The sequence below is a fragment of the Athene cunicularia genome, assembly GCF_003259725.1.
Source record: "Athene cunicularia isolate RWA chromosome 4 unlocalized genomic scaffold, athCun1 chr4_part2, whole genome shotgun sequence".
NCBI lineage: Eukaryota > Metazoa > Chordata > Aves > Strigiformes > Strigidae > Athene > Athene cunicularia.
The window spans coordinates 24,236,786-24,262,223 of NW_020799099.1; the positions used below are offsets into that span (position 1 = coordinate 24,236,786).

At 39.4% G+C, this 25,438-nt stretch overlaps 1 protein-coding gene across 2 annotated transcripts in view; it reads right to left on the reverse strand.

The window, feature by feature from the left end:
- SH3D19 (SH3 domain containing 19) overlaps positions 1-25,438 on the reverse strand; it is an 87,884-nt gene that overhangs the window by 28,521 nt on the left and 33,925 nt on the right. For both annotated transcript variants that reach the window (XR_003398355.1, XM_026848214.1), the window contains exons 3-7: positions 18,629-18,669; positions 10,416-10,458; positions 9,058-9,205; positions 8,622-8,823; positions 6,990-7,976 (exon numbers count right to left, since the gene is read on the reverse strand). Coding sequence is in view for 1 of the 2 variants with exons in the window: in XM_026848214.1 (XP_026704015.1) it covers positions 6,990-7,976; positions 8,622-8,823; positions 9,058-9,205; positions 10,416-10,458; positions 18,629-18,669 (1,421 nt within the window). In the remaining variant the exon portion in view is untranslated. The remainder of the gene's footprint in view (positions 1-6,989; positions 7,977-8,621; positions 8,824-9,057; positions 9,206-10,415; positions 10,459-18,628; positions 18,670-25,438) is intronic.

Here is a 25,438-nt window from a genome sequence, read left to right on the forward strand (position 1 = left end):
CAGGACCCGGCTCTCATTTACCATCCTTGTTTAAAATACAAAATTAGGAGGTTACAGAACAAACATTAGGTTTTACCCACATGAGCAAGGGAGATGGATATCTTTCTGAAATATTTATTGGTAGTCTTTAAGTAAGTGGTAGTAAGATGGTAACAGATACCTCAACATCAATAAGGGGAATCTCCAAACCAGATTGGGAAATGTAAAAGCATAGAATAGTAATACCTGATGTAAAGATGCTCAGTCCTCCAAGAAGTACTCTCAGTACATGTAAGAAAAATGTAGTATGAAAGGTGTTGGTGCTGACATTACAACACTTGCCACTACAAGAAGTATGCAACTGTGTCTACTTTCAATGTTAATTTATTCGGGAGTATTCAGGAGTAGACTTGGTATGGCTTCAGACTTAAAATTGAAGCAGAGACGAGCAAATCTACTATCATACCATTCTAGGATTTCTTTCTCCCCAGCCTACACAGGTTTTTCATGACTAGCCCAGTTATTTTGGTAGAGGCTATGAATGGACTGTGTGGTCCTCCTTCATTCAAAGATTTATAGTTCATCAGGCCAAGATCTGCTTTGCCTGACATGGCACATTTAGTCAAATGGGTACTTGAGTGTGCTGGTAAAAATCACTTAACACCCTTTACGTACAGGTAGCTTTTCCAATGTGCTTGCCAAAGAATTAGTTTTATTTGTGCACCTGCTTATGCTGCTTTATCAAAAGCACACAACACTGGAGCAAGCACACAGCAATTTCAGAAAGTTTTATCTTGAGGATTATTTTTCCTCCACGAAACCTTACATCCAGATGCCAGAACAGAAATTTCAAACTTCTCACACATTAACAAGCTCTTTTAAAAAGAGTTGTGCAAAAACTCCAGCAACATTTATGCTACTCAGAGCAGAGAAAATGTAGTGAAATACTTGCATAGGTTTTAGGCATTGTTCCCGGTTTACTGCTGACATCTAATGGATCACCACAAAAAGCAAGGCAACTCAAGGCCAGAAATCACTATTTTTGAGGAATGAGTCCAATCCAGAGAATGAAGGATGTTTACAGGATACATGCGGAATTTGCAGAAGGAGCCTAGCCATCAGTATGACAGAAGTGCACAAGTCAAAGAATTATGTAGAGTTTCTTATTCTCTGCATAGAAAAAACAAATGCCGAGAGATGCAACAGAAGATCCAACCTAAATGTACTTGTTGACAATGCAAGACATCCTTAATTGAGCAAGTAAATATCTCATTCACACAGAGTGTTAGAAAGTTGGAGAGCAGATAAAATAAAACCTACTACTGGAATAGCAAAATTTCTTGGGCTATTGTAACACTTAATGGCAATACAAGCATTTATGCGGTCTGAGCTTTCAGCATTTCTCTCTCAAGCTGTGGGAATGCCCACACTTACTACCCGTGTGCATCTAAAAGCACAACCGTTTGGTTTATTGCTAGCTTGTCCATACTAGTAAAGGTGATAATAATTACACCGCCTTTGGCACAAAAGGACTGCTTATACCAGCACAAGCTATTATGTTAGAGTTTGGAGACTATTCCTACATTCTTTTGCTAGTTGAAGTAAGGCTAGGATAGTTCAGATTTCAAGAGCCTTCAGGAGGTCTCTAATCCAACCTCCTGCCCAGAACAGGTCAACCATGAAGTCATGTTGTAAGAAATTGGTTGCATAACCTGGTTTAACTTCAAAAATTGGATGCCAGAGGGTATTTGGACATACAGTGGGTGACAAAAAAAACAACAAACCCCCAAGTTACCTTGGAGGTTAAGAAACAGCCTTGTCCATTCTTGCCAGATGAATGAATGTTTGTTCATTGGCAAGAGACTGAAATGCCCCAAACAGGCAAGCTGAATATCTCCAAAGCATAGGATTGGTGATGAAAAGCAGTAGGGCATACAAAATATTTTTAATGAAAATGTGAAGGACAAGGGAATTTATGTTGTTTAAAATATTTGTCTACTCTAAGAATTTCACAAGCTTTCAGCAAAGGAAAAAACAAATATTCTTTATAAACATCTCTTTTAAATAAACGTTTTGTTGTTCTTTGAAAATCTTTCTGATCAAAGAATATTTCAGTTTTAAATGTTACTGTAAAACAGAATTCATCATCAGAGAAGACAGTTATGATTAAGAACATTATTACTTGTGTGTTATCACTTAACAGCATCTATAGACCTGGAACTCAAAAGCAAATTCATTAGCATTTGACAACCTAAAGGGCTCCTCATCTATTATGTAGCTATGATTTAAAAACTTTTTTTTTTTTTCCCTGAAACTAGATAGAAGGTTCTCTCCTGTGGCAACAGTGGAGTCACTTTCAAGCTCCCTGAAGACTCCAATTTATGCTTACTAAGCAAACACCTGTAGCATCTCAAGAGTTAATGGATGCTTGTTACCATATCTACTGGAAATTGCCAACCTTGCAGCAAAACCAACAGGACACGGCATAGACCCATACCACCACTAGTCCACCTCACAGTAGCATGTCTTCAGTTAAATCTGTTTTTGTTGGGGGTTTAAGCCAAATAGCAGATTAAAATGGATGAGACAGCTCACTCTTATAGGGATGATACTTTTGGCAGTACGTAAAAAGGAGACAGGTAACTTTAAAATAACTACAACAAGAGTAATTTGAAGTAACACAGCAGAACCCTAAGAAAAGCTGTATTATTTTGAAGATATGTCTGCACTAATCTATCAATTAGAAATATTTCCGTCTTTTTTTCTTTTTTTTTTTCCCCTTCCTGAGGAAGCAATTAAAAGCAAGCAGCTGGGCAATAACCCCACAGCAGACAAATTTGGAGTTACTCAAGCAGCAGTTTTACTGATTTAACTGCAATGTCACACAAATTCAACCATTCATACCACAGGAAGTAATAATATATATATAAATGGATAGCAGCACTGGTTTGGTTGCAGTATTTTTGCCGTGCAGGCAGAAATGAATGTTTATACTGCAATGAAGTAGATAGATAGATAGACAGATAGATAGATAGATAGATAGATAGATAGATAGATAGATAGACAGACAGATAGATAAAACAATTAAGAAATGCAGTGGTCATATTACTGTTAGAATTGAAATACAGTAATATGATGAAGATATCAAAAGAGCTGTCTTTTGCTGGTAAGCTAAGGCGCTCTCTGAACTACTTTTCAAAGCATTTGGTTTTAAGTGAGCCCTGGTGTATCACGCATAGAGCAATCAGTGAATGATATGCTGTTTTAGAGAGAGAGAGAGAACATGAGAGTGAACAGTAACTCTCCATATGCAAAAAGGAATTCTAGCAAGATCACCTTCAAGTTTTAATTTAAATGTGTGCTTTAAATGCACTGTTACCTTATTTTCTTTGTTCAACATAGATCCTCAGAACATTTAGCAAGCAGGTACACTACATGCTTTAACATAGCAAATAATACAAGTTATGGGTAAATTCATGGATCTTCTGAAGCCATGGAATTTACACTCAGTTCAAATTGCACTAGGATTTAATTTCTCTGTAAAAATGGAACAATGAGAAGAGAGCCCACCTGAAAGATTACCAAAAATATTAACCTTTAACCTTCAGGAACTGCACAAATCCCTGTTATCAGCTACAAGAGAAACGCAAAAACACCCCAGATGACCCCAAATATCACAACTGTCACCAAAGCATTAGCACCTCAAGATTTAGAGTCCCAAACAGATGCTTTCAGATTCTAAATCACTGACTTGAACAGGAGTAACTTCATTAAGATACAAATGGCTTTGAACATTATCTCTAGCCTTTGAATCCAAAATTATGGCACTTAAAACTGGCATCAATTTTGGCTGCTGAGAAAAGGAGCAGTTCTAGAGATTTGTCATTCCTTACTTCTCCTTCCTAGCACTTCCCCTGGGCCAGCATCAGAGACATGAGTTGGATGCAAGGTTCTGCCCCAGTTTACCTCTGAATCTCATAGCTGTTGAGCTTCCAAAGCTCCCACAGACTTCGAATGGCAGAGTGGATGCTGAAAGCTTTGAAAGGGATCTTGGTACCCAAAGTCGCTATTTGCACCAAAACAATTCCCCCTCTTCATACAGGCTGGACAGACATAAAATCATTAATGTTTTGATAAGGGCAAGTTGACTCTACTAACAGCTGTGCTGGTGGAGATGCTGTCAAACACTGATGAAACCCATGGGATTGCTTGAGGTAAACTTGAAAGAAAATAATTCAGCTAGATTTGGTAGTTAAACCACCAGTTAAGCACTGACAGTTAAATTGGTGAAACTATAAACTGGTTTGTTGCCAACACTGTTGATCTTAGCACATAAATAATATTCAAATATCATTACTGTGGAGATGGTAGCCTTCTGTTAAGAGGAAGCTGATGTCTTATGTCAGCCAACTAAATTGCTGTGGAGACTCTGAATTTGTTTTGCCTGTTTCACCTTTTCATTCATATGCTCGCTTCAACTTCTGCGCCTTCTCCATCATCAACTGAATGCTTCACTTTCTTACTTTTGCATCAGGCATTAGCAACCACAGCAGCGATCAACCCATCCATTAGTCTAAACACCAGACACGTTTGTGCTGTATCACACAAAAATTAAGTTTTGTGAATGCTGTAATCTGTGATGCAACGCTGCTCTTTGACAAACAAGCTGTTGGTGCTTAGTTTCAAACACCACTGCATAAAAGCCTTCTTCCTTTCCTAGGGTTGCCATAACAACAAGCAGAGTGCTGTCATTTTGCTAAGTAATGACAATGACAAATATGTAAGAAATGCAAAGGTCTGGGGAACTGGGAGCGAGATTAGAGCTTCTCTTCCTGCCTTTACAAACATTTTACTATGGATTCATCTTGCAAATCCTAAGCTGTTCCTATGGGAACATGAGAAATAGCTAGTGTTAGTGCTCTGTGTTGCCTCATTTTTCAGAAAGTCAGTGTTCTTCTTGGGGATGCTTTGTCAAGACATAGCACGCATTAGTAATGAAGAGTACAGGATATGATCTTGAGCTCACAAATGCTTGCAAAAATCTGTAATGAATCCTAATTTTACAGGGTAATAAAGTGATAATGCTGTCAGGTCTTTTTCTCTTTAGTAGGTAAGAAGGGGTTGCAGTAAAGATGCCATTTTATTGAATGAATAAAATCACGGACAGGTGACTCAAGAAGCCAGGAAACTATTATCTGAATAATTCTTCTGTAACCATGAGAATGGAAAGTATTTTCTCCTTAATTAAATCACAAATAACACCTAGGGCACCTATCAGAAAGATGAAGGCTGACGTTCTTATAACTTCATCACGAAAGCTATTTTTTCAGGTGATTTTCATCTGGGATCACTCAACCTCTCATTTAACAGAAGATATAATGGCTTTTAATTTTTCCAGCTTGGGAGAAAGGCAGTTCTTTAATGTACATAGCCAAAACCATCATGTTATGCACTTTCAAAATGTAAGTATTCTCTTTTCTTGCCTGCTACTCGGAAGAGTTACACTTTCCCTGTTTATTGCATCTATGAATCAAAATAAAATGACTGAAACTACAAGTTTTACCCTAAATGCACAGAAAACAAGTCATCCCCTGTGCTTCTAACTTTCTTCTAAAACCATCACATGCACAGTGGCTGTTCCACAACTCACGTGTCCAGACACCATGATCATGACTCTCTTCCAAGCTAGACACTTTCAGTCATACAATTCCTTGACATAAGTACGAAATGCCTCTCCAGTCACTCCTGCTCCCTTCCAGGCTTGGTATAGCTTCTGCAGAGTTCCTGGAATCTGTCAGTCCAAGAGAAAATGGACTTGTATCTATGTTGAGCTAATCACCTCTCCTGTAGATCTTGTTGCCTTATTTCACCGCTTTCATAAGCTCCCCTGAAATCTCTATGTCCATACATACCTATCTTAACAGTTTAGGGCTTTAACGGACTTTCTACATATGCCTTGGGGGTTTTATGCCAATACAGAGGATAAACACTAACAAAATGGAACTTCATCTAACAATATAATCCACAAACTCTGAATAAACTGCATTTGTTAACAATGATTAATATAGATTTGCTATGACAACTACACAGCATGTATGCTTCTCTTTTCAGAAAGCTGAGATATTTAATGATAAATGAGGCTAAAAAATAATATTAAAAAATCATAACTAGTTCCTTAAACAAGCATTTTGTATGATATATCATCTGTTTTAAAGCAGAACTCTCCCTGGATGGCAATGGGGCTGGTGAGCTAAATTGGGACATATGTGAATACTAAGAGGGAAAAACCTATTGCTGTAAAATTTAATTACAGCCCAACACCCACCTGTGTTTTCAACTGCTTAAAGCAGCATAAAAACAAACAAAAAAAATCGACCCCAAGTGCTTAATGGAATCAAACAAGGTTTATGAAAGGGATGTAGTTGCAGTAATTAATCTGTCCATGTGAAATAATTATTTTCACTTCCTAGAAAAAAACTGAAGTTATGCAACAAGAATATCGTCGCATGACAAGACAAGACACAAGGCTAGGAAAGAGAAAATAAGTAGACACTGGTGAGATGAGCAGAGTATCCCACAATGTTTGATCACAAGTTTCTCTAAATGCAACAAACATTGCTGCTCCTCTAGATGACTAGGTTTCCACGACAGAACTTCAGGCCCTCAAATAAATTAGACAGATTAGATGGCAAGAGAGTAGATGTCCCAGGTTCCCCAGAGAGAAATGTGATACACTCTGGAGGTGACGTCTAGTGTATAACATCAAGTCTTTTATCATAATTTTAGTAATCATGTAATAAATTCAACAGGCAAGTTCTGAGATTTATATAGCCTTGAAACCTCCTGAGTCTCAAAATCCAAGTAATTTCATAGTGATCTTGACATAATAGAAAACCAAGAATTTCACATACACACATAAATCCCATCAAGTCAGGTAGACATAACTCACACAGGATCATACACCCGCACAAAATAACCACAGTGACAGTTTTAAAAAAATTTCTCCTTACCTGCTGCTGCTTCAGAACTGATGCTACCTTTAACTACACAAGTTGGATTTAGGGTCAAAACATCATCATCAAAACTGATCAGATCTCCTTCCACGTCTTTGTTTTGCAAAACAGGTGCTGAGGAGTTGGCTGCAGGTGACAATTCCCCCAGAGACTTGAAAACTTTTTCTTGGGGAGATACAGAAGCCCTTGGAGGAGCAGCAATCGATTTTAGTGGGGTCAAAGAAAGGGCAGGATTTTCTACATAACGTGTTTTTTTAGGAACAAGAGGCCTTGGAGCAGGAACAGGAAATTTCTTTTGTCCATCGCTGTTCTCTGCAACTGATCCACTCCTTGCATCGAGAAAATCACTACTACTACTTTTAACGAGGCCAGGTTTTGGCTTCTTTGGCAGTTCAGGTTTGGTTACAACATTGCTCCCAACTATTTCAGGTTGAGGCTGCAATTCCTTGGAAGGTGTTGATTTGCTTTCTGTCCACGCATCCCAGTCTTCTGAAATTCTGCTTACTCCTGGCTTTGGAGCAACTACTGGCTTCTTTGCAGTAACAGGTCTTGGGGCAAATGAACGAGGGGCAATTTCTGGCTTTTTTGATAATCCTGAGGTATCAGTAGTTCCTTGGGATTCAAAAACTTTGATCCTTGAAACAATACTATTTTGGCTCTTTTCTGTACTCATGCTGTCCATCACCAAGTGATTGTCTAGTATACTATCATCTAAGAGAGGTGACTGCTGAATTGAAGGCTGCTGCCTTTTTGTAGTAGACTGGTTCACTTCTCCATTGTCTATCTTACTTTCTGTACTTTTGACCACAGGTCTGAGATTGCTTCTTGATCTTGGCTTTGGCACAGGATATATCACAGCATTGGGATTTTCTTGGCACCTCTGACCTTCAGAAATTTCAAAGACTATTAAGGGATTCTCATTTTCTGAAGCAGACCTATTCAGCAGAGATGCAGAAGGCCTAGGAGGTTTAAGAGGACTCTGCCCTGATAACAGAAAAGAAAAAAAAAAAAAAAAAAAAAGACTTCGGTTATCTATTCCAGAACACTATTTATGTTATTTTTTTTTGCCACCCATCAGGATGGTAAACATAATGGTTTTCAATTGGTTTTCAATTCAGGACTTACTGCTGCTTGTGAAACTGCAGTTCTCTTTCTAAAAAGATGAATGAAAAAATATACAAACTCTAGGAAGAAGCTGAAGATTGCTGAAATGCATGGTATCTACACACTGTGAGTTCATAACTACTTGTTAGCTCACAGCATGAGGGGCATGCAAGCAACATCTAGACCAAAGAATAGTAGAGCAACTTTCCCAGCTTGGTTGGCACAGTTTTCAGTCTGAACATATAACACTGCTTCTATTCTGACTGGACATCTGAGCATCTTTGGCCCCAAAGCAATAGCCATTATGGCTGAATCGAGAAAAACTGTTAAGATTTAATTATAGTCTGACTGTGAATGAAATGGTAGTTCTTCAGAAAAGAGGATTTTTCCAGAAATTTACAGCCATAACCATTCACAGAAATTTAACTGTTATTCATATTAAATGCTGCACAGACCAATAATAAAGAACATCTTCAAGAGACGGAGTAAGGTTTTTAATCAGTGAGAAATCCAAAACAGCCTCACCTGGATAGCCTGAAGACTCCCAGTGTGTAGGCACACTAGTTTTAACATTACTTCCTGGCAAATGGCTGATTAGTTCCTCTGGAAAGTCAGTTTGTGTTGCAGAAGTAGTGGTATGTCTAGGAGCAGCAGCATTATTGTTATTTGTTGTATTGACTTGCACTTGATTGATTTCTTTTATCACCTGCTCATATGATGGTGGAAGCTACAAAACAGAGAAATAAATATTAATGTTCCTCCAGATGCGATCCTTTAAAAAAGAAAGAAAGAAGCATATAAATTTTAAAATACTGAATTAACAAATGCAGAGGAAAAGAACACTGTCATAGTCTTTTATTCAATGTGATGAAAGTCCAAGCAAGCAAAAACTCTGTTCCTCTCTAATTTAACATGCTTTTTACATTCGTAAATCAAACACACCTCCTAAATTCATGCTCACCTCGGCTGGAATATGCTCATTTCTCCTCCACTGAGCATGAGATGAAGCAGAAGGGAATCCTAATCCATGAGGAGCAACAGGGCTTGCACCTGGAAACCAGGACGACGGCCGGAGGGGTTCAGCAGCAACTATTGTAATTTCAGGACGCCTGGAAATGAAGGCAGAGGGGAATAATTACCTGAAACATTTTAGAATAATTCTTTTAAGTATAGAAGACCAAGGTTTTCACAGCATGGAAAATCAAAATAGCTCAGGTCTTTTTGATTTAACCAAAGATGTTTTCCCATGATTTCAAAGTAACTTACCTGACCTTTCTACAAAGCACTTAGGCTTCCATTCAAAGAACCTAATTAAATGCCTAAGCCAAAAAGTAGGTTTATTGGCTTCAGTGAAATAATTTACATGCTTAAAGTACTTAAACACAAGTGTAACCCAATTAAATGGAAGAAGTCTTCGTCTTCATGAGATAATGAGAGCTAACCAGGTGGTTGCCCTTAGCCTGCTACAATGTGAAAACAGTAGGATAGTTAAACCAGCTTCTGGCTGGCTACCTAAAAGCTTGTCTGCCGTCAGACCTCTAGGGAAACCTCCCACTGTGCTGAAGTGGGGCAGAGCAAGCGTCATGAGGCCTTTGAGACAGGGCCTATTTGCTTATAGCATCCAGTACAATAGCGACTTCTGTGATAGTTAAGGACCCATAGATACTACCCTTGTTTTATCACTGTAACAACTGCTTTAGAGTATAAGCTGCAGTGATGGCCCACGTTCCCAGACCATGGTCCCCAGAGTCTCACGCAGAACACACTTTGAGAAGTGTGTTTTGTGGGTAGATGAAGAATCTGCTATAGAAGCCTCTGTCCGCTGACAGAAAAAACCTGCAGAAATGTAACTTCTAAAACTATTCTAAGAAGGATTAAAAAAGGGGGGCTACAGTTCCTTCACACCTGAAATAATGGCAGACTCAGTTCACCACCCCTCCAGGTTGGTGACTCCTTTCTCAGTACCCTTTGAGAAACTAGAAGGAGGCCTGAAAGTGTGCTTAATTTCATTGTGAAGTGATCCAGTAAATAGATGTCAGGAAAGTATAACAATTCTGCGGAGGTTTGATGGTTGGTTGCATTCTTTGTTTGAGGACATACACAAAAGTTGATGAGAAAAATCCTCAAAGTCAACCTACCCTGTGCTTAAGAATCACAGTATTTCCATTTTATTTCAAGTCTAATTTGTTTTTAAACACACTAAGGACAGAAAGAAGGAAAAAATAAACTAGAGGAGAAAGCAATAGAAAGTAATACTGTGACACGGTCTAACGAGTGTTACAGTAACACCTAACTGCAATATAAATAATAGCATCATACCTTCTATCCCTCTGCTGTTCACTATGGCTAGAGGTCCGCGAAGCTATTTAAAGAAAAGAAACAAAAGTTTTTTAAAGAGGTTAAAATATACTGTCACAACAATAAGACAAGGACAATAACAGAGCCATTACCAATCATCTGCCAATGAAGTGGAGAATATACAGCATCTGATCATAAATTCCATATTTTAAGAGTGGCCAAGTTTAAAAAAAAAAACCAACAAAACGGCATTTGTATTAAATATGAGAATTTTTCAAAAGGTTCAGGGTGCAGTTTCATAATCAGTTTAAGTCACTCTATTTCCAAGTTACCACCAAGAGAGATAGTCCTGTCCCCTTTCTTCTTCCTCACCACTGTTCCTGCATTCTGCGTTGTGGTGACCCTAGAGTTGAAACTTCTTTTTCTTTAGTTAAAATAATCCATGAATAAAACAAAAAGAAGCGTTAAACATGTCTGGGTTTCCTTTTGATGGCTCATTTCTGAGATGTGTTTTTAATCTTTTCTTAATGCCTCTTTTTGTTTGTTTTAGAGAAGATAAATGTACTAAGGCATAAATTTGTAAGAAGCTATTTCATCCTCCTTTATGTAAAAGGAAAAAGTTAAATATTCCCAGCTAGAAATTTCCTAAAGTTTAATCACCTATGGATTAAAAGTCAGCAATATTTTTGGTTTTTTTTCCCCAAATAATGTGTTTTAAGTTACATAAAAGAAGTGAATCCTGACCTCTTCATTTTTCTATTTTTGACATATTCAAATAGTTTTTGTCAAGGGCCACATTATATTTTCATTTTGATTTCTTTAGAGAGAAAAGGAAATTATCTGAGGGACAAATTTTTGCATAGCAAATGCAATTTAGGAAGAAGTAGAGTCTTATTGTGCAAAAGCTGACAATTATGCTGTTCCTGTGTCATCACAGAGTCATTAGCTGGAATTGACAAAGCCTACTTGATTCAAGAGTCGTATACTATTGTGTCAGACATACCTCTTCCACAGGGCATTTTTGATGTGCACTATTCATGAGTGCTAGAGGGAAAAAAGAAGGGGTTACAGAAGAAGAAGAGAAGGTGAAAGAGCACAAACTAAGGCTTCAGAGTGCCAGAAACCATGATCAAATGGGTTAGTCACACAAGGATAGCGCACGTGCCAGTGTTGTAAGAGGACAACTGTAACATCTACTCACAATATAGCATCTTAAAAAACTAAAACAAAAGCAGATTTTATTTCTGGTCTCATGCTGATTTTAACAATGGCTCCTCAGAAGGTTCCCTTGTAATAAATTAACCATGAAGAATGTAACTGAATATGGGAATGTTCACTGTATGGCTCAACAAAGAGCCACTGTAGAAATGGGGAGATGGAAGTCAAAATCTCTTTGAATGCTTTATTTAGTTTAAAATCATGGTTTATTTGGGTCTGCGCTTTTTCCCTTCCAAAAATAATGGGTTACACTGAGGAGCTGATACAGATGCAAAGAAGCTGGGATTCCATAATTTATATTCCTACCTACCAAAAAGGTATGGGCAGGCAGCTTGATCCCAATAAGGGGCACACCTCAAAATTTCAGGCATGACTGCACATCTCCTAAGCCAGTTCTGTAAAAATTTTTTGGCTAAAATAAGTAAACTTCACCTTCACTTTCTTCTTCAGAGATCTTAACACAGCATTGATCTTAAACACACATTAAAGAAAAAAACCATATACATTGACCCAAACCAATAAATTCCAAGATTACTTTTGCAAAGAGGATGGAAGAAAGTGTTTGTTTGGTAAACATATTCAATACAACTGCTTGGAGTATAGCTGAATTACAGTGATAAGGGCATTAGAAATAAAAGCTAATTAATGAGCGATGTAAACCTCAATTGATAATCATCTTTCATTCTTTCTTAATTTCTAGCTAAATTCTATATGGTGCTTTCTCTTGTGAGACTCTAAATGTACTTCTATTTATTGAAGTTGTTAAAACAAGAAAAACCTAAAAAAATATCTGAAAGACCTTTCTTAACACAGGCAAAAAAACTCCAGTGAAGCATCTATGTAATCCATCAAAATCCAAATTTCAAGAAAACTCACTAGAAAACACTGTACTAGTAGATATAAATATGTCTCTTCAAAAGGGCTAACAGCCAAGCCATCATATATGTTTTCAGAATGTACTCATTGTGTTTCAAAAAAAAAATTCACCCAGGCATTTATGGAATCAAGTTACTTCCATGTACATAAAGATTTAACATAAACATTTATTTTTTAAGGACCTTCAGCAAGTTCTTCCCTCCTTCCATCACCTGCTCCCCTCTTTTTGTTGTCATGTTTTTGTTATAACTACACTTTTAGAACATCTTTTGTTTTGGAAGCTCTTAAATCTGCAGTAGGAGCAGTGGTGAAAGCTACTGCAACTTCTGCTTTCATGTATTTCTTGGAGTTCCACTAATACTAGCCAAAGAAAATAGAAACTTCCTGAAGAATCCTTGCCCCCAGATTTGCACAGCTTTTATTCCTTTACCATTTCAAATAAATGAATTTAAATTCTAAAGTGTATGAGAGAAGACATGAATTTTTAAAATATAGCATACACCTGATTTAAAAACATAAGAAAAAAAACGCACAGCCATTTTTCTGGCCTTTGGTCGTGCTGGGTTTTTGTGTGTGGCAGGGTTTTTTGGTAGCGGGGAGGGGGCTACAGCAGTGGCCCCCTGTGAGAAGTTTCTCAAAGCTCCCCTGGCTACAAGTCAGACCCACCTCTGGCCAAGGCTGAGCCAATTAGCAATGGTGACTGCACCTCTGTGATAACATATTTAAGAAAGGGAACCTGGTAGGAGAAGTGAGAGTTGGGAGGAGGATACCTACGCAAACACTGAAGTCAGTGGAAGAAATGAGGAGGAACGGGGGGAGGTTCAGCAGTACAGAGAACCAGTCTGCAGCCTGTGTTGAGATGGCAGGCCACCCCCCTGCCACCATGGAGGTCCATGGTGGAGCAGATGCTGACCTGCAGCCCATGGAGGCTCCCACACCAGAGCTGGTGACTGAGTCCAGAGCAGGCCAGAACTCCGAAGGAAGAAGTCCTGGCTGTTGTAGGTTGGTGCTGGGAAGAATGCAACATGTAGGACGGATCCACACCAGAGCAGCTCAGGAAGGGCTAAAGCCCATGGGAAGGATCAGAATTCACATCAGAGAAAGCGCATGAAGGACTGTCTCCTGTGAGAGGGACCTCACGCTGGAGCAGGGGAAGAATATGAGGATTCCTCCCCCTGAGGAGGAAGGAGCAGTGGGCTCGACTGCACCTCCCATTCCCTGACCCCTGTGCCACTGTGGGTGAGGAGGTAGAGAATTAGGAGAAAAGCTGAGCCTGGGAAGAAGGGAGGGGTGGGGGGAAGGTGTTTTAAAGATATGGTAATGATTCTCACTGTCCTACTCTGTTAAGTGTTGTTGTTGTTTGAATTAAATTGTTCTTTTTCTTCACCTAATGAGTCTGTCTTTTGCCTATGGCCCTACTGGGTGTATCATTCCTCCCTGTACTTATCCTTTTGTTTTATTTTTTCCTTCCCATTCCTGAGGGGGAAGGGGTGAGCAAGGGGCTTTGTGGTACTCGGTTGTCCTCTGGGCTTAAACCACAACAGTGGTCTTTTGAACCTGTACATCTATTTCTCATTCCCTTTGTGGATTGCCTTGAAAAAGCACACTATTAATTTTCCCCCAAAATTTCAAATTTTGACAGCTTTAAGATTTGCAAAACCTTTCTTCCATCAGGGGAGTTAAAAGAAATGCATTTCAGTGCTGGTTTACATCCTGACAACTTGTTGGCTCCTCAACTTTCACACTAAGAAATGCTTAACGGTGAGAATTGCTGACATTTCCAGAAGCATACACTTAATGGTATTTAAGTAAAAGGTAAGCAAAGCAGTTAAAGAAGGGTTAGGAGAGAAAAAACTGACTGCATAAAATCCACACTTTTTCATCTTATTGGTCTCAGGGGAAAGGAAAAAAATGTCAAATCAACTTATAATGTCACTATTTATTTCCGATAGTGTCAATGAGGCATCTAAATGCTTTTAAACCAGTATAGCAGAATTTAAGCAAGTAAAGGATTAATAGTAATACTGTAAATAGAGGACAGATCAGTGATTTACAAATTAATTTTCTGTACATATTTCTTACAAGCACTATTTAGTGGGCTTTATTGAATTATTTTTGATTATGCAGTGCTAAAGGGTACTCAGTTTGTGCTGTATACTTATGTTTCAAATGTTTATCCTCTACTGTTTCTTCGCTGTGTCCCAGTTTTCAAGTGCACATAATATGTCATTTGTACTGGGAACACATAGAGATTATGGCATGGGGGGCATTTTACACTGTGAGATTAAAGTGCTAGTATAAGTACAACCAACATTATATCACAAACCCATAAACTGCAACGCTGCAGACAAACTGGTGGCAACAGAAGTCTGACATGCTGTTTTGACTCTTTGGAAGATAGCTGGGCTAGAATTTACAGTCTTTCAGGTAATCTTTTAAGGCAATATAGAGGCAATTACGAAGTTCATTCAGGGATCTGCTCAGAGGTACCATCCTGACGTGAGCACTGTGCACTTCCACAACATAAGACACTGCATAATAGTATTCCTATGTTTCCATTAGCAAATCTGTATGAAATACTGAACAGTTTTGTCATTGCAGTGTTTTAAAAGCAAGTTTAATTTTGCATTAAAGATTGGAACTATAGCCTCAAATAGCCTAAGCCTTGTGGGAAATCAAGCTCCTGATTTTTCTGATGATTTTTATCTATTGTCCCTTCCAGCAGCTGTGAGTAAACATGATCCTTCCAATTAACTATTTCAGTTAATTCATATTATCTATTACTAAAAGGTTTTTAAGTAATATTACTACTTTCTACAACAAGGACATGTGCTAATATTTGAAAACACAGCTTCTTTCAATGCTTTTCTAACACCGAGCTAGACATTTCTACCATCAGTCCTATGAAATATGTAGACTATTAGACTGAGAAGTTATTCTCACTATATAGCTGACTGGGAATACAGGTTATTCATTACAGTGTCTGAAGGAGAGACTCAAGAGCGGGCAAACACTCCCTCCCTTACCTACAAAGTAATACACCAGAAGAGCCGACAGAATGGTGCCATGCAAGAGGCCACACGTGTGGTCTTTGCAATACCAAACATGGCTGTGGAGGCCCTTCTTCAGGGACCACTAAAGGATCAGGTAATCCTCAAGCCAAAACCAGGAAAAAAAAAAAAAAAAAGTCTGATTTCACCCAAGATCCGATTAGACTATTTCTGCAGAAGTGGAGGTTCAAACTAATTGGAAATTTTCATGCTTCTCTGAAAGTAAGAGAGTTGAAGCTTTTCTCCTGAACTATTTCTTGGCACAAGGGGGAGGTCTTGCTCCTTTTTTTCTAGTTTTGTTTCCAGGCACCTCAGGGAAATGTTAGGTTGTCTGATATTAGTGCTGGGCTATTTAATGCTCAAAGGTAGCTAAAAGAGATGGTGATGCCCAATTCCCCTTCCAAACATGGACTTCTGTCCCCTCCTGAACAAACCTCAGCACAGTAAGTGAGTTCAGAGTGTGAAATAAAAAAATAAGAACTTTCTGTACTGCTTTTATCTGTTTTATCTCTCTGAACCTGCTCACCCTGGGCTCAGACCACCAGCAGCACAGGGGAAGGAATGTGACAACCCCAACAGCAGTCTCTTGTTTCCTGCCTCTGCTTCCCAGCTCCAGTTCTTCTTTGAGCAACTTCAGTGAGGATACTGATCAAAAATAACCTAAGGGAGTGATGGGGATTCCTCTTCCCACCCCCAGTGAGGTTAAATACCCTCTTCACAGCTGACCAAACTGCTGGGCAACGTAGAGGCTGACATTGCTGCTGAATAAAATCTGTGTAACTACACACTTAGAACAAGCCTGTAGTTTCACTCAAATTTGACAATAGTGAGTTATGAAGTCACTTCACTCCTTCCTACACCTTTCCTTGGGCTGTATGTTCCTGCCTCTGCACCATTTCCTGCATTATGTGAGCCCAAATGTTTGTGCAGATGGGGAGAGAATGAGGTCACATAATTGATCTGGCTGGGAAAAAGTGGGAGCCAAAAGAACCTAGGAAGCCCCCAAGCAAAACAAAATGAAAATGAAAAACAAACAAAACCCACAGCCAAAAATGGCTGCAAAACTGCCAAATGGGAAGCCACAGCCTCAGAGTGCATACAAGCTGTTACACATTCTTCATGCAGCCACATATTTGCTTAGGACAGATTGAGAATGGAACAAGCTTGCAGGTTCTTCCAACATTTTAGGGCAGCAGACTTGCTTCTGTAGTCCTGCTCCTTAATGCCACACTGTTCTGGAAGTGTGGAGAAGCAAGCAAAAACATCATTCCCCTTTGTCTCACTACTGCAGCACTTGGTTTGCCTCTTTTTACTTTCCTTGGCGTTCTTGTGCATGTTCCTGCGTGGGTGCCTATGGAAATAGTTTCACCGATTTCAGTGGGAGCTGGATTTAGTGGCGTGTTCTGGCCCAAGACAATCATTAAAAATCCAGGGTATCTTGTGAAGAGTTGAGATTAAAAAATTACTCCCAAGCACATCATTCGTTCACATGCTTGCTTTCCTCAGACATACTGGGCTCACTGTTCTGAATTCTACTGAGCTGACAAACGACTGAAACAAAATGACACCATCCTTCTGTCTACTTTTAGTCAGGGTAGCTGAAAGAAAAATAAACCCTCTTCCTCTTTGGCCACAAAACAGGGAGAGACTGACTGATACAAAGTCATATAAAGCGTTGTCCAAACACTGGATAGTTGAAATCCTGCGCACACCTGTCATGTTTCTTGAAAATTAGAGATAGTTTTAGGAATAAACTGTGATGAAGAAATAAAGACAGATTTCTAACTCTGCTAGGGAAATACACTTCTCCAGAGAATACCATACTTCCTGCAGATTACTGGCAAGGAGAGTTAGGAATTACTCAGGGTCCATTTTTAATTTAGGACCATCCACAGGTATGGTTACTGACTGGCATACAATGAACTATGGTTTCATATACAATGCTTTGATACGTGCATGGGGATATTTTTTATAGGTTATCACATGAGTAATTCATATGGTACATCTAGTTAACTGTAGTTATTTACATATTAATATTATTAATATAATGTTATAACATATGAGCTAGGTCTTCTTGAATAATTTTTTTTTACTTGATTGTTCCTTAAAAGAAGATATCACTTGCTACTATATTTTCAAAAACACAGAGATCAATTGCTTAATGATCTTTTAGATATTTTCTAAGTTAGATGAGGTACTGGGGCTTAGGCAGTCTCAATTAATTTCTGACTCTACCACAAAAGGCTCTCTGTGATCTGATGCTCTCTATTTTTCAGCTTCCTATCTATGGCAGCAACAGCACAAATAAAGTGCTGCATTTCAACTACAGCGTCATGTAGACTTGCTCTGAATAAAGCTTTCATGATCCCCTTTGACCACCTCCAACCTAATCCATACTAATGAGCCCCTGATTAATAAATCTGGGAGAAATAAATCAGTGGTACATACACTAATTTATTTTCCCCCATAGCAGAATTCTGATGCTTGTTTCATTAATATGAAATTGAAATCATGGACAGAAAGAAAGTAAAAATGAAAAGCAGAAGAAACAGCACAAAATACTTTGGAAGATGCAGCTAAAGAAATTATGTGCCTGGAAATATCATGAGCAGGGAAAAGCAAAGAGGAGCTAACCGATGAAAACGGTGAAGAAGAGTTTGGACTTTGATTCTTATAAACAATTTTTTGTTTTCCAAAATGAGCCCAGTGCATGAGTCTAATCCTGTCCCCAGTATAGTCAACAGTTGCTGCAGATTTCCACTAAAATAGAACAATCTTCTGTTTTGTCAAGTGAACCAAAAATTGGGCATGTGTAACATAAGTTCTTCAGAGATGGATCACATCTGTGCAAAATGCATTAGTGCATAAATAAGAAAATGTCAGTAACTGGCAAGAAGGAACAGCCTATCAGCAAAGCAAAAAGATGGTCTTATGTGAAGCAAAAAAAAAAGGCTGAGAAAGAAATTACAGCCCCCCCAAAGTCTGCTAGCTACTTTGTTTTCACATATAAAATTAACCAGTTACTAAAAATGAAGATGTAGGAAACTTACAATATTAAGGTTCTCAAAAAAATAGGAAAAGTGGACTTACATCTCTTGATCGCTGCTCTTATGGATGACAAGGGTCCTTGGCTTAATGAAGAAAAAAAAATTATTACAATGTGGTTAATGTCTCAAAGAGGAAACAACTAAGTAACATTATGCAGAAATTCCCCATATATTATAAGGACTTGCCAAGTGCATTTTTCCCCCTAGGTTGTTATCTTAGAGAAATTGGTCCAAAACCCCTGGAGTACACAAACCATACCCAACCCCTTCTAATGAAAATCAAGTTATAGTTTAGCTGGAAGACTCTGCAAAGATAGAAAGCCAATTATTAAAACCATTTTTTTTTCTCAATTCTGTGTTGAAGTTCACATTCTGTCTCATTTGACGGGAAAACCTGGAGAAGAGCCCATGTGGGTGTGCATATTCTCAGAATATAAGCATTTAATGACAACATTCTTGTAAATAAATAAAACTTACACAGCCAAGTAAAAACTTACAACCTCTTTGCTAAATATTTTTAACAATTACTTAACTTCCCTTTCAGTTACGACTGCATTTTTCAGTAATAACTTGGTGGGTGGGGTTAGACAGGAAGACAATATGACCAAAAATCTGTTGATACACAAGGACAGAAAAATGTTTCCTTTTGCCAACTCATCTGTTTTCTTGGTAAGACCAAGGTTTCTCATGTCCCTCTTCTGAATGTCTTATTTAACAGATACAGCAGTCCTTTCTATTTTTGCAGGTAAAAATAGAAACTAATTTGGGATTACAATTTTCAGAAAGTGTTACTAACTTGAACAATGTGGTATTAACAACCTGACACTGACACTTGTGCAAAGCAACAGAGGAGACTAAAAAAAAAACCCAAACACCACAACTATTTCATAAAAGGACTTTTTTACTCCTTTTTTATTTTTATTTTTAAAAACACATCAAGTAAAGAACACTTGTTGGTAAGAAGCCTCTGGAAGCACTGAATAGTCTTTTTAAAGGCTGAAAATAAGTAAGACTATATCTGGTTCAAATTAATACAGTATCTTAATTACAATAGAAAGGTATACTAATCAAGTCTTTTCTGGAAACCTTCCACCACAGCCTTCATCAGCGGTATGACAGCAAGAATGTTAGTACAGGGAGAGAATTAGCATTTTAACACTGCTCTCACTCTGCCTGCAGCAGGCATGCAGCACACCAACTCTGTCAGGGCTCAGTTTAGCTCCACATGCACTTCCACTGCAATTGCTGATGGCTGCAATTACTCCAGTGGGATGAAGAACAGGGGGATTTGGAGGAAAGAAGAAAGTCAAAAAGGACGTGGATGAAAAATGTCCTCCCTCTACAGTAATTCTGAAAACTAATTAAGACTAGAAATGAATGTTGCTCTGACTGAACTGTTTTCTGAAATAGTTTGGCTCGTCTAGGATAAACAATGCCTATTTGTCTGGTTTCAGAAACAGTTCAAATGTGGCTTGGCCCCTATCCATACAGCTAGCAAAGCTGCATTAGAAAACATTTCTATCAGTCATACTTCACCATGCATTGTCAGCAGAAAAGGAGTCTAATTTTCCTTCAAAATGTCCCATCATAATAGAGCCTTATCTTTAAGGAACACTTTTAGTTGTATGTTCCTCCCAGATGTAACCCAGACTCCTTTTAAAATTCCTTGTAACTCAAGTGTCTTTCTTTTGGATGTTTGTTTTTGAAGTTTTATTCTTCTGCTTTCATTGCTGTGAATAATTACAATCTTTAGGTTTTTATTTTAATCACATTTAGTATCAGATAGGAAGGAGACTGAAGTCTGGTAACATGAATCTGAAATCTTCTGGCGTAATACAAACTTTCTATACTCAGAATTCAAGATTTACTTAAGTTTAATAGCAGGAAATTAGGAAATCTATAAAGTACATGTACTCAAGTATCAGAAAGAACCAAAAAGAACAAGTTAAGTTCTTTCTCCTGTTGGCAAGAGCGCTCTGATCCATTGCAATTTGCCTCAGAATGTGATGAGCACTTTCAGATACAGGCAGGTATTTTTGGCTAGATAGCATAGGAGTCATCATGTAGGCAAAAGTTCAAGTTTTCCATGCAGTATGAGGACAAAGGAGTATAGAAAATTATTTTAAAATCAAAATGCAAAGAACAAAGAAACAAAACCTTTCATGAAACCAACCTCATGAAGTACAGCTATAGCAAAGCACTTCAAGTATGCAACTATCTGTGCAATTTAGAACTGAAAGATAACACGGTTCTGTTAGAAAATTTATGAGTTCACAGGCAAAACAAGCTGTTAGCAGATAGTTTTTCTTTTCCACATTCCATAAACGGGTCACCCATCAACAACCTTTTGGCAAAGTACTACATTTCCTATCCCCAGGAGAGTCTGATTCACATTTAGTTTGTAATTATTTAAGCCCTTTAGAAACACAGAAATGGGAGTGGATGTAGAAAGTCTCCCCCTCACTCCCTGAAGCTCTGTAAAGAAACTGCAAATTCCATAACTTTGTTATACACTAAACCCCAGTACTTTAAATACGATGCTGTTCTTGGGGTAGCTGGTAATTTTGCCCATACCTTATGCTAACCCATCTCTGTTCCACAGGCAACAATTTCTGACCTCTTGTCCCTTCTTGCAAAGAGAAAAGTGACAAGGTTACTTGTCACAAGGTTACTAATATCCTCCTCTGCTCCACAGTTAATGACACATTTTCTCTCAATCCATCCAAATAATTAATATAACCAAATCAAATTTCATTATCTTATTTGATGAGGTAAGAGCTGCAGCAATTACTCTACTGTATGGAGTCCCTGCCTCTTTCCCACCTCCTCCTCCTGTCCATAAAGCCTGGCACTGAACCAAAGCACACACAAAATCCCCACCAACACATGCGTCAAGGAAAGAGGGAAGAAATTTAATCCATGAGGAACCTCTAATCCTGGTTCCCGTGAGAATCTCAGTCTTGCCCCCCCCCCAGTTCATCAGAACACCTGAGGGGACAGTATGACAATAACTAGCCCCAGGGGGTGGGCAACAGCAGCTCCTCTGTCACCCTGCAATGCACATAAGCAAAGTACAAACTCATATTGCTGGAAGAAAGCAGTGCAGAGAGCAGGAAGTTTCAGAGCATTAAAGACTCTGACAAACATTAGCTCCACCACCACTCCAGCCATACCTAATAAGGAATAAGTAAAGATGCAAACTATTCATCCATCCCCCTACACGATTTAGCATGCGGAGTGGACAACCAGAGCCACTCCTCTGCAATCTGTACATTTATCCTAGACCTGAATTGCTGTTAATTTAAAGCACAAACTTTGTTTCATTTCCAGCTAAGGCAGCAGATTCATTGAGCTTCACCTGCCAGCTCCTCAAAAGGGGGAACTAACCCACCTCTGGCAGGCCCTCTGCACACTCAAACAAACCCAGTCAGTAAATTCAGAGAGGATCTGTAAGCTGCTGTACCTGCTATGCTGAAAGCATTTGGGTACTTCGAGTCAGCAGTAATATGAAAGAGGGTCCCATGGGTCACCATTTCTGAAAGATAAAGAAACTGGAGTGGTGTTTGAAGTTGTTAAACACCTACTCACTCTTCATGGCTGGCTTTATTCTGGGTTTCAAGGACAGTTTTTCTAAATATAAACACTTGAGGAAAACACTTCAAAAGTGTATTTTAGGTCTGTATATTGGAGAAATAAAAATGCCACAAACTAGACTGGGCAAAAAGCTGTAACCTGTTCAGTAGAGTTAAGTGCATTTACTGTGTATAGACCATGGTCTCTCCCTCATTAAGGGCTCTGCTCCAACGCTTTTGCTTGTACTAAGTAGTGTCTCTTTACAAACACAACTTCAGCGTAGCTACAGTATTCTTCTCAAAGGCCTACTCCTGCAGGGTGACTCCTGACCCACCACAGCGACCTTGCAAGCATCACACACCTAAACAGTCCCCACACAGCAGAGGAGGGGAGGCGCTGTTCAGGTGGAATAAAGCTCAAATCACATCGGCATCTCCAAGCGAGAAGGGCAGGGATTTGTGTGTGCCTGGAGCAGGACAGATTAAAGTCAGATGTTACCTGAGTAAAGAGGCCAGGAGGTTCTCGGGTACCTTTTCATCTACACTTCTTTTAGCTGTTCCAGGAGCAGCAGTGGCTCCAGCCCCACCAAGGGCATCTCACAGACATGCTCCCACCAGCCGGTTGATGGTGAGCCAGCTCTGCTGCTGAGCACAAATAGGCAGAGGAGTGCTGGGCTTTATCTGCCTCTGGAGTGCACAGGCAGTACTGCCTGGACTGCTCGCCCCTGCCTCTTAGCATACCCACAGCCATTTAGGGGGGTGTCCCTAGGCTATCTACAGTCATCACCCTCTGAACTGTGGGACTGCTTGGCATACAAAAGACATCCCAAGCTACAGTTCTGTCTCAGCATTCCTCCTTCATCCACTTCCACCAGTATCTTATTGGCTTGCATGGGATTCTCAGCAGGAATTGAGCAATCCTCCAACAACATCTGCTCCCTTTATCAGAACCACAATCTTTGTTTTCTGTATCTAAACTGATATAACAATGAATATTCTAAAGGAAAACTGATTGTACTTCTTTCATACATCACTCTAGACATACACAAAAGCCTGGTGGGGGGAGGGGAAAAAAAAAGAAAAAGAATGATCACTTGTTCTAAAAAATGAATATACAGAAGCATCTGCTGCAAAGTCTCAAAATTTATCCTTCACATCATGTTATTCTTAAAGTATCAGTCCTTAGGTTCACACACCTGTGTAAAAGCTTTTTAATACATTTTTAATTGTGGTTATTGACTGTTTTAGACACACATACAAACGAAAAAAAGTTTAACTGTTGCTATGTTTAATGTCTTGTGACTTCTTGGAATGTGAGCCAAGAATTTTTAAATAGTTGATGTTGAAATTACTGCAAGTCAAAACACTAATTTAATAAAAGGCATCATATCTTTCTTTCAGTTACTTTAGAAATCATGTCATCTTTATTACAGCCAGTATACAACATTTTAAAAACTTATTAGAAGACATTATTACAAACACAAAAAGTTTAAAATGCCACCTAAATGATTTCACTGCAGACTGAGTCACAGAAAGATATTGGTAATTTTATAGTTAAATTAAGGGTGGTGCAAAAGATCAGATTTACCACCACCCTGACAGCAGGCCAAAGACAGACCTATTAGTTTGACTAAAGTTAAGACAGAAGAGTCACAGCTATCCAGTAAACAGAACTGTATTAATCCTGGGGATTAAGTGAATCTACACTGAAAATATATCCACATTAACCAGCCTCTTCAGTGCCTCCACTGCAGAGGAGACTCCCAGTCCTCCAAATTAGATTACATGACACAAGGACTCCAGGTGCAATTTTCCCCATTAGTGTAAGAGAAGTGGAGACTGCCCAGCCAGTAGTCCTGCCTTCCCCACGCTCACCATTTCCACCACCTCTCTTGTGTTGGTGCTGACATGGTTACAAGTCTGCTGCATCAGCCACACGATTTTGCTAACAACAAACAATCCCATCTCAAACATCCCATTTAGTTTTTAGCCAGACAGGCTGACCACTCCAGCTGGCTGCAGAGCCACAGGAGCACCAGGGTGATGCTGGAGAAACAGTGGAAGTGGGCAGCCAGGGAGGCAGCAGTCCTTTGGGGTAGCAGCTCAGCCTCTACTCACAAAAACAAACCTTAAATCTGTGACTCTGCAGCTAATCTGATAGCAAATCACCAAATGATGGCTATGTCTTAGGTCATCTGTTCTTCTCACCCTTCAATATCAGTTGATCCCCTTTTTATTTTTCCTGTTAGTGCTGGTCATCCAGATTGGCTCACTGGGAGATCAGACAAGCACCAGAAAAAAAGCAGCTGGCAGCAGTGTAGTGAAGACATGGCAGAAGTTGTAGTAGGAGTCTACTACAGGCCACCCACCCAGGACAGAGACGTGGATGAAATATTCTAAAGGCAATTAGGTGAAATCTCACGATAACTTGCTCTTGTTCTTCTGGGTGACTTGAACTTCCCAGACATCTCCTGGAAATACAACACAGCAGAGCAGGACCAGTCCTGGAGATTCTGGAATGTGTGGGAGACAACTTTCCTGACACAGCTGGTAAGTGAACCAACCAGAGAAGGTGCCCTGCTGGATCTCCTCTTTGTGAACTGAGAAGGACTGGTGGATGATGTGGTGGTAGGAGGATAACTAGGACATAATGATCATGAATTCTCTACACTTAGAGAGGCCAGGAGAGGGCTAAGCAGAACTGATATCCTGGACTTCAGAGGGCTGACTTTGTCTTGTTTAGGCATCTGCTTGAAAGGATCCCTTGGGTAACGATCTTGAAGGGTATAGGGGTCCAGGAAGGCTGGGCACTCTTTAAGAAGGAAGTCTTAATAGCTCAGGAGGAGGCAGTCACCAGGTGCTCTAAGAGAAGCTGGCGCCAGAGAAGACCACTCTGGCTGAACAGGGAGCTCTGGCTGCAACTCGGGGAGAAAAGGAGTTTACAGCCTTTGGAAGAAGGGGCTAGCCACACACAGTGATTACAAAGAGGCTGTGAGGCTATGGAGGAGGAAATCAGGAGGTCTAAAGCCCAGCTAGAAATGAATCTGGCTTCAGCAATCACAGATAACAAGAAATTTTTCTATAGGTATGTCAAGAGCAAAAGACAGGCCCGGGAGAGTCTGCTAGATGCAGGGGGAAACATGGCAACAAGTGATGAGGAAAAGGCTGAGGTGCTTAATGCCTTCTTTGCCTCAGTCTTTAATAACAAGACTAGTTGTACTGAGGGAATCCAGCCTCTTCAGCCAGAAGAAAGAGACTGGGAGAACGACCCCTCCACAATC